Source organism: Chaetodon trifascialis, chromosome 20 (genome assembly GCF_039877785.1).
Source record: "Chaetodon trifascialis isolate fChaTrf1 chromosome 20, fChaTrf1.hap1, whole genome shotgun sequence".
Lineage (NCBI taxonomy): Eukaryota > Metazoa > Chordata > Actinopteri > Chaetodontiformes > Chaetodontidae > Chaetodon > Chaetodon trifascialis.
Window position 1 is genome coordinate 711,959 of NC_092075.1, and position 10,542 is coordinate 722,500.

Genomic DNA, 10,542 nt, shown 5'->3' on the forward strand with positions numbered 1-10,542 from the left:
CAGGCCCTCTGGGTCTCGACAGCCTCGGAGGGGGTCTCATCTCCCACTGTGGATGTGAGCAGGCAGGAGGAAGTGGCTGCTCAGGGGCCGCTCTGATTGACAGGAAGTGTAATTAAATATGGTCTTTGCCACAAGTAATGCATGAGAAACCTACAGAGAGCTCTAAAAGGTTTTTGGACCGAGGCTCTTATTAAAAAAAGAGTCTATTTGCATTTCAAATGAGGGCGCAGTCACACCTTTCTCTTACAGCTCATTTCAAAGAGACGGAGAGACGACGACGTTCCGGCTGAGCGGAGAAAGGTCACAGTACTGAACAGCAAAGCTAGAGGACAGTTAGCGGCTAATTAGAAATCCACAAGACTCAAACGAAGAAAATGTCTTTCTGTCCGCACCGAGGACGATTCAAGTCCAGATGAGACGGCCAGTGTCTATGTCGGGACAAACGGGACATTCAGGCTGGATGAGACGTTCAGCGTCACGTCCAAAATGGACATTAGAGTTGGATGCTAGCCTCCATGTAACCATCGAGGATGACTCCGTCAGCACCTTCATCAGCTGGTTAGTGGAACGTTAGTGCCGCTGGCGTACGTGGACGGGACAGCAGCGTCCACGTCCAGCTGTTCTGTGGTGTTGACTTCATCACTCCCTTCTGTTTGGATCCTGTTTCAGGTCATTCAAATAACACATATAGCTGCTTAGCACCACGTTAGCATCGTCATGTTAGCATGTTAGCCTGCTGCCGTTAGCATCAGTCCAGCCTCACAGTCACTGCAGTATTTGGAGGAAGTAGTTTGGTGTAGAGGTCAGCGAGCTGCAGCTTGGATGCGTCACGTCCATCTTTAATCAATACTGCATATTTTCTGTTGTTGAACTTGTTCTGGAGCTGCAGGCTGCAAACGACTGTTGCTGACCTCAGAGCTGTTTCTGGCTTCTCAAGCAACAAATCTTAAAGTCTTATTCACAGTCACAGTTAGTCATTTGGCAGATGCTCTTATCCAGAGCGACGTGCATGAATTCAGACTTCAGCATTACAGATTTATTAGGCTTTGTTCAAATATTACGTGTCCTTTGTTCAAACAGCAGATAAATGATGGAAAGCGATCGATTTAAATTTGTGAATGATGCAGGTTTCAAAACATGTTTTAGAAAATCAGCTTTGCAAATGCGAGGAGGGAAAATCATTCAGCACATTCATCAGACCTCAAGGATGTCGGCATCTGTTAGTGCGAAGCGCTGAGCACAACCGCTTGTTTACGTGAGGAGTCCACAAGGGAGCTTTAAGTGTAAGCTGTTGTATGGGCGTAACAAGGTCGAAGCCTCGGCGCTACGCATCCATATTAATACCACTGTTCTGTGAGACAAGCAGCAAACATCCAGCGCGGAGCACTCACCTCCTGGTGGAGGCAGGGTGGTGCTGGTGGAGTCACGTGGCGGCTGAAGCTTCACGTATACGTCATCGCCGTCAAAGATCGTCAGTCTGAACGTCCTCCTCTGCTCTCTGTCGTCACACAGCAGCTTTGATCAGCGAGTTATCAGGCCTCGATCAGGGAGGCGATTATTCAACGAGGGGTTCAGCCTGTGGCTCTGTTCAGGTGCTGCCTTCGTTAAGGAAGCACAGTGTGTTTGCTACGTGATATAAATGGACATAAATGGACAAAACAACATTTATATTGCTTCATTGTTTGTTTTGTTTGTTTCCAGTGAAAGACAAACGAACATAAGTTGCATCACAACGTTCAGAGTTCAGCTGCTGCTTGGTGACTTAACAGCGATGCGTCGGCGTGTCGGCGGTCGTCTGAGACGTGAGGACGTGGTGAAAGAACGTAAACGTCTCGTAACCGGCGCAGCCTCACCTCGTCCTGTAGATCTGCGCATGCTGGATGAGTTTCAGCTGCTGTGACGTCCAGAAGCTGCAGAGCAAACACTAGCTTGATTGTTTTCCTGACGAGCGCTGAGCTGCAGGAAACGGTGGAAGTGTCGCTGATTGCTTCAGATGTATTTCTGCTGCACTCCTTTAATTATCAGAGATGTTTTCTCTGCTGCTGATTGATAACTGCTCCCGTTTGCGGCTCTGCTGGAATGAAAATTGTTGCTCGTAAATTACTGAAAGTAATTTAGTGTAACTCAGCATGTGAGAGAATCTGATTCTGTTTGACCCACAATTATCTCAGTCTGTTTATTTGTTAGTGCATCGAGAACAAATTGAATAGTTGTATGTAACAGTGTGTGAGGGGTCGTCTGACAGCAACATTAAAGCCTGATATCAACGAGAGTGAGTTTGAATCACCGCTGACGGACAGACCAGCATTCATGGAGATGTGTGACGTGTCTTTTAGTGCCAGCTCTAATGTTAGCCGCTAACGTTAGCACGCCCAGGTGACCAGCTTAGAGTAGCTCCTAAACTTCCAAATCCAAGAGTTAGCGTATCATTAGCTAACTACCTCGCTATATGAGGCGAGAGGCCACGTTAGATATGACCTTGATCAGATGTCTCAGTTATAAAATAATGCAAAGGATCCAAACGAGAGTACGTCAGAAGGCTAAAACGCTGCAAACGCAAACAGGTTCAAGACTCAGGAAGCAGGTTTGTGTCCGCAGAAGACCTCCTGTCCTAAACCGTGTCCAAAACCGTGTCTTCACCTCCACAACCTGCTAGCGTTAGCTTCAGCGTGTTAGCATGGTATCTTGTCAGTAACATGATGTTAGCTAGCTAGCCACTGCTGCTGGTTTATGACAGTCGTGTTTCAGCTGAACGTGATGGTCGCTGACTGGAGACCAGAAGCAGCTTCTGTGTGATGAAGGTCATCCCTGTAAACTGCGGAGCAACCGCAGAGTACTTGAGCAAAGTTAAGAATAATTACGGCGGATGTGGACTCACAGGAGATTTCTGGCCTGAGGTTAGTTTCACTGGAAATCTGACAGGATGTGAAAGATGAAAGCGAGTTTGCGGCGTGCAATCTGTAAAAACGACTGTCTGACTGATCTGGATTAAAATCACAGGGATGCTCTGTAGTATTTAAATACTGTGAGACATCTCCTGTCTGGACTTCACACACTGTGTGAAGGACAGGAGACGTCCTGAAAGCTCAGTGCTGAACATAGAAAGCTGAAAAATGAAGTCTTGTTTTCTTTCTGTTATTGAAAGGACTGATTGATGAAAGGATGTCCTCTCTAATCAGCTGACTGTCCTCTGCTCTTCATGTCTTCAGAGCCAGTCCTGCGTCTCTCTGCGGTTCTTAGTGAAGACGCACGTCCTCGCCTCACAAATATCTGGCTTTGTTTTCTGCTGTGTTGGCGGCGTGACTCTCTGGAGAGCGATGAGTGTTTGTGTGAGCTAAACACTCAAAGCATCGCAGAGACGTGTCTCCTGTTGTCTCCGCTGTGGACGTTGTTAGTGGATAAAAACAGAAACAGGCTGAGTGAATAAATGATGGCCGCGAATCACGTGACTGAACTTCACTCTTCAGACCTGTGTGGAGGATGAGGAGGAGGCTGTAACCTTCCTCACAGGAACACGAGACCAACAGAAGTGTCTGATTTCCAACATGGCCAACGATCCAGCGGGGATCATTAAAGCCTTATCTTATCTTATCTTATCTTATCTTATCTTATCTTATCTTATCTTATCTTATCTTATCTTATCTTCTTTTGACCTTCGACTGCAGCTCTTTTACTGATCATCTTGTTGTGTTTCTTCTTCTGTGGTGGTTTAATCAATCAATCATCTAATCCATCTGCTGTCCATCAAACAGTGACTCTCATCAATTAATTAATTTGCATTTTTTTTTGGTCTGATTTTCTTGAACTTTGTTTAAAATTTCTGTTTAAAATTAGCAGACTGAATAATCCAACGTCTGTTTGATGGACTGCCAATTCTTCAACTAAACACCTGCAAGAGTTTGGCTCTGAATAGCCTGAGTTAGCATGCTAACACGCTAACCTGAAGTGAACATCGTGAACGTTGAGCGCGGCTCAAACAGCTGCTCGCTGTAGTTTGTAGAAGGAGCACATTTGTTGGGGACTATTTTCAGCGGCGGATGAATCCGTCTGGTGGGATTGAGTCAAAGTGAAGTGAGGCAGAGGAGCTCTCTGGCAGAGACGAAGGCTGTGATAGGAATGAGTGGGTGTGTATGTGAGTTTAGCAGTTTAACCTCCACCCACTCCAGGAAAAATGTCCACATATGAGATTTGTGTGATCTGACCTTCATGACCTCAGACGGGGTCAGACAGGAGACACACTTCACTTCTAATAGACTTGTTGGACTTTCCGTCAGGACACATCTGCTGGATGTGGAGATTTATGTGTATCAGGTTCCTCATGACCCCCATCAGACGGAGAACGCCTCCACTAATGACAGTGGTATGTATGCAAACACACACGCCGCGCGCCGAGGCGTGGGGAGCTAAACTGCTTTTCCAAAGCCGGCAGCAGCAGCCGAGTGGTGTTTTAAGGCGAGGAAGCCAATCTAGCGCCTGCATCGCTCCATTACACGGTCAGTGAGGTGAGGTGGCGGCGTGATGGAAATAGCTGCCTCTTTTCTGGAGGTCACAGAGGACGCCGGCGACGCAACAGGCCCTCTCACTTAGCCTCCATGTGTCTGTGTGTGCGCGGCAGTTTACACTAAAGCTTCATCTCATTTCCTCTGCGCTCGTCCGAACGCGTCCGGTTGGTTTACAGGAGCGACGGGGAGCGAGGGATGAGCCTTTGAGCCTCAGGAGATGGAGCAGAAAGCAATATAACCAGAGGTGTGACCGAAGGCAATCTCCCCTGACGCTGATGGAGAGCGACCGGCGGCTCATCGGCTATGCAAATATGTAAATATGCAAATGAGCAGCCCCACTTAGGGACTGTTAATTAAAGAGAACATCAAGACAAAACAAAGTAGCTAATCACCAAACAGACAGATGTGCACACACGCACACACACACACACACACACACACACACACACACACACACACACACACACACACACACACACACACTGAGGACTCGTGTGTTGAGGTTAAAGACGTGTCGAAGCAGCTTCAGCAGTGAGCAGCAGAAAACAAGCTATGAATCAGAGCGCAGGCTGACGACGTTTCAGCTCCACAAACACCAGTTTGAGCTTCGACAGGAATCAATGCAAAGTTCAAAACTTGGACCTACATGACCCACAATGCAACTCAGCAGCAGGAAGTCTGAGGTCACGGTGTGTTGTGCGAGCGGCGGCAAACGTAGCCTGAAGCGTCTCGCCTGAAGTCAGGAAACTTTATTTATAAAGCGCCGTTTGAAGGCGGAGATTCAAGGTGCTGCTCGATGCAAACGCTGGAGAAAAACAGGAAGTGGAAACAGGAAGTCAGGAAGTTATGTAAAAAACAATAAAAACATGAGAACTCGACTCGACTCTTACTCAACACTTCTGAACAGAGTCAAAGAGTCAGCTCGTTAGCGTGTCAGCTCGTTAGCGTGTCAGCTCGTTAGCCTGCCTGCTCGTTAGCCTGTTAGCGTGTTAGCTTGTGGATGTTGATCCAGACTCTGGTCCGACTCAGTTTGGTTGGTTGGATTCTTTGCCTGTTGTTCTTTTTACAGTCTTAATAATTGTTTCTCATTTTGATTGAAATAGTTTTATTTCATATTTGAGCTGGAAGAGTTTTGTTTGTTGTTGCTTTTCCAGCACTCACACGCTCACATGTCTCGTTAGTGTGGCTGAAAGACGCTAAGCTAAATACTGGAGCACTCGAAATGCTTGATATACGCAGAGGTCTGCCCTCGGATATAATGAGGCAGCCGAACACTCCAGCCTCCTGCACCGCTTCAGTGTGGAGTTTCTAAACGCCAAATGTTTATTTTACGGTTATTAAAACTGAGAAATGTCCGCAGACAGGATGTGTGTGTTGAGCGTGAGGTGTGTGTGTTTCTGCAGACATGAGTGAGTTACAGCAGCAGACACGTCATGCATACGTATGTGTGAATTAACAGAAGCCATTAGAAAGGATAGTATAAGTTTACGATGAGTGTGTGTGTGCGTCAGCGTGCAGCGCCGCCACACACACACACACACACACACACACACACACACACACACACACACACACACACACACACACACACACTCGGTAATAAGGCCGTTTGGACTCGCTCAGCCTGGCTGTAATTTCATTTTAATATTCTTCTCCTTCTCCTGCGCACACACTGACTGAGCACACATAATTGAGAGCATCGCATGCTGCTCAGAGACATCGAGGCAGCAGCGTGGACATTTCAGGGTGGGAGGAGGTCCGGTCCCTTCACGGCGTGTGTGTGCTTCATGTCTTCATCGTGTAAACCGAGGCGTCCTCTTCGTTTTCAAACGTTCTGCTTCACTCGACATCACGTCGTCCAGTCGCACTAAAGTGACGTGAGACTTTTTAAGACGAGCGCCATCTTCTGGAAGCAGAACATACGGTGACTCGTTTGGACGTCACATCTGTGGACACACCTGTGAGACAGACTGCGTGTCCTTTATGTGCTTTGGACAAACAGTCAATGATGGATGAAGCTGATTGGATCAGAGAACGAAAGCTCTTTCATGTCTGCATCCTGATTGGTCCACACATGCTCATCATGTTCCTGCTGACCAATCAGGCACATGAACATGACAGGAGGGGCGGAGTCAAGGCGGGAAAGAAGGTTTCCTTGGACGTTTTTAGCGAACACGCGTCATGTGATCAACTGAAGACCATTTTACCTTTGATTTACCAGCTTGAGGACAGACAAAGACACGGAACAGAAGAGGACAAAAGGACGCAGAGAGAAGACAAGAAGAAGAGCTTTGCCATGTGACCTACAGGCGGGTGTCCTACATTTGACCAATTTAGCCAAATTGTTGATCATGAAGGTGTTGAAAATGTTCTTTGTCTTCGTCTTCAGTGTCTCAGTGGTCCAGATGTCCATACGTCCACGAACACGCTGCTAACAGGAGCTGCTAATGGCTAATTCAGCAGCCTGCTAATGGGACTTTTGGTGACAGTGGCTGATAGGACGGCTAACGTTAGCGCTAATGATAACAGGAGACGCTAATTGATCTTTAAAGGATGGACTTTGATTGACCGGTGACAAATGGAGGACAGAGACGCAGAGCTGGAGGCGTCCAGAGAGCCGAGCTGAGATGTCCTCTGAAAGCGAGCCGAGCCTCCTCGTTCCCCCGCAGGGCTCGTTAAAGATTCATCTCCGCTAATCACCAGCCGAGTGCGAAAGTGTACTGTACTCTCTGTGACCCGGCGTTTTTCCTCTGAATTAGACTCCAGGCCGCAGAAAGAAGACGACTTTGGAGCAAAGTGCATGAAAAAGTAAACATATTTGAATAAGACATGATCTGAGATGATCTCCCTGAAGCACGAGTTTAGAGTGCAGAGCAAGCGTGAACACATGAATGCATGCAGGCGATAGCTGCAGGGCTCATCCCACCGCAGCCTGGGTGAGCAGCTCTTGGATCTGATTGGCCCCCCAGGGGGCGTCCCTGATTGGAGGCTGGTCTGAAGCGATTATTGATCGCGTCGTGTGATCGGTTCGCTCAATGCTTTTCTATCAAACATGTTCGATTCTTACGACGTGAAATCAGAGTGTGAAAAAGAGCAGTGATGGGATATTTGGCAGAAACCTGCAACAGCCAATGAGAGCGAGCTTAGCGGAGCATGGCCGGCTGGACGCTGCGTGCTGAGAACAGAAACATGGCCGCCGGATGTTGATGTTTAGAAACTGGATGAAGGAAACAGGATTAATGCTGAAGGAATGTTTTTATCTTAAAAATCAATCAGGAAATGATTTCTCAGTCCAGTCATGACCAGGCTGAAGATCTGCTCTGATTGGTCGGTTCAGAACAGAGCCGATCACCTGAAAGAGGAAGATCCCGCCTCTTTTACTGACCTCTGGTCTGAATAACCGCAGATCGAGTGCGATCGTTTAGCCAAAGCAGGAAGTTTGATTTGTGGTTTTCATCGATGAGCTTCAGTGGAAAGAGTTAATAATTCATCCAGATTTCTGAAGCGTGGTGAAGGATGAAGGCAGCGGTGAAGATGTGAGGCTGCTCGAGCTTTAAGAAGCAGCTCTGCGCTCTGAGACGAACACATTTACTAACTCTGCTCTGTGAACCAGAAGCACACAGGCTGAGGTCACTGAAGACTGCGTGCAGCTTCATCACACCTGCAGCTGAACACCTGGAAACACACTGAGGTGGAAATCACCGCAGCTCCTCTTTCATGTGTGGCCTGGCAGGTGTCAGAAGTCATAAACATGTTTCTCTCAGGCAGGCGACTCACTTATCGAGCTCGCAGCACTCGAACGCAGCACAGCAGCAGAAAGCTGAGCGTCAACACGCCGAAGCGGCGCCAACGGCGGCCAGAGCGAACGAGACGCTCCGTGAGACAAGAGCTGACGTCTGGAATTAACCAGAAAAACGAGCCAATGGATGGACGCAAACGGCGGGACTGTCTTTAGAAGACATCCTCGTCTCACGCGTGAGGACGCTGTCCTCGTGCGTTTCTGAAATAACAAACACAAACACGACGCCACGGCAGCCGTCTCTTCAGCCATCTGAGTCACTCCCTCACACCACAATCTGCCCTGACAGGCCAAGGATGAAGGTGTCACTGTGTGTGTGTGTGTGTGTGTGTGTGTGTGTGTGTGTGTGTGTGTGTGTGTGTGTGTGTGTGTGTGTGTGTGGTGAAGAAACAGTCAGAGAGGAAAGTGTGTGTTTGTCACTGTGGATCATGTTTGTGTCTTTTGTCTAAAGCTGACATCATTGACAGGATTGCTTAAGCAGGCTAACACACACACACACACACACACACACACACACACACACACACACACACACACACACACACACACACACACACACACACACACACAGAAACACACACTGACCTCTGTGTGAAAGTCAAATGCACAGCACTCAGTCCTGTCAAAGCAGATCATTCTCTGCAGCCGACAGACAGGCAAACACAAACACTTCCGTGTGTGTGTGTGTGTGTGTGTGTGTGTGTGTGTGTGTGTGTGTGTGTGTTAGGCACTCATGCATTCACACACACACGCTCACACAGCCTCTATCGTGTGGTATCACGCAGCGACAGGATCACACGTCGTCGTCGCCCCGCTGATCCGACCATACGACATCCTTCACTCTTCCTCTTCTGGTCTTCTGCCTCGTTCATCAGGACGAGAGGAAGAGTGGTGAGGAAGAGGAGAGGCTCAGGACAGAAAGAGGAGACAAAGACAGCGGCTGGTGAGACAGAGAAGTAGGACAGGCAGTAGATTAGGCTGAGTGGCTGTACAGTCTCCTCTGCGTTAACATGCAGGATGTGGACACGCCGCTGCGAGCGCAGAGATAATCTGGCAGAGCACGTCTGAATCAGCCTCTCTGCACAGGACCGTCAGCTTTCAGACCGTTTGTGTGCATCTGTTTGATCTGTTTACATCATTTTCATCACGTTTCAGGAGGACTTTATGCAACCGTGACGCAGAGGTCCACAGCTCCTGTAGGTGGTGGAGAAGACGAGGAAATAAAGGAAATGAAATATCAAAATCAAACGTTTGGGGTGTAAAAGTGAAGCTCGTTCTCTCTCTGTCAGATATGTATGTGTGCATGTTTAGCATTCGATGCTAACAGGTGTGCTTCTGTCGTGTTGCTGCAGGTCTCGACTCGCAGATTTCCACATGAACTGCCAGATGACGTCTCACACCGTCACCAGCTGCCCCCACGACAACTACCACGGCTGCCTCATGTCCTACGTCGGCCTCATCGGTACATTTAATGATCAGCTTTTATCTCTTGATTCAGCTGTTAGCTGAGCGGCAGACGGCCAGGCCTTTATTTGAAACAGGCCGCTGAGACTCGAGCTGTCTGAGAGATACTTGTGATTGGATGCTGTGTGCGTGTCCACGTGCTGTCGGTCACAGTAACTGCTGACTGAGTCACTGCATCTAAAACATTAGCCCTAACGTTCACACACCACTCAAACCAGTCAAATAAAAGTGGCCCAGTTTTGGTGGAAACTGGAAACTGACTGTTCCTAGTTACAGTTGCTAAGCTATGATTGGACGATCGGTGCCAGGAGAAGCTTCAGAGGACAGTGAATGGATGAATGAATGAAAAGCAGGTTTCTGTTCAGCTGACTGGAGTGACCGACCTGCAGGAAACACCTGCTGTGACCTGTCACAGCAGGTGTTTCCTGCAGGTCACAGCAGGTCGAGCTTCTTCTGAACGCGACGTTTCTTTGAGCGTTTACAGTAGAAGCTGCGACTGTCTGTCAGTGTGTGTGTGTGTGTGTGTGTGTGTGTGTGTGTGTGTGTGTGTGTGTGTGTGTGTGTGTGTGTGTGTGTGTGACTCACGTCCTCACTGGAATCACTGAGTGATTCAATTCCCAATTTACAGAAATCCTCTTTACCTTTCTTCCTGGATAATCTCCATCCTAATTCTTATTCCTCCCCAACACTGACTGCTGCCCTCCCCCTCTCCCTCTGCCTCTGCCTCCCTCTCCCCCTCCCTCTCCCCCTCTCCCCCCCCCTCTCCCCCTCTCTCCC

The 10,542-nt window shown here is 48.3% G+C and overlaps 1 protein-coding gene across 1 annotated transcript in view; it reads left to right on the forward strand.

Moving 5' to 3' along the window:
• Positions 1–10,542, forward strand: part of gfra2b (GDNF family receptor alpha 2b) — a 64,815-nt gene that overhangs the window by 43,692 nt on the left and 10,581 nt on the right. The window contains exon 6 of the mRNA XM_070988477.1: positions 9,654–9,763. Within this exon, the coding sequence (XP_070844578.1) occupies positions 9,654–9,763 (110 nt within the window). The remainder of the gene's footprint in view (positions 1–9,653; positions 9,764–10,542) is intronic.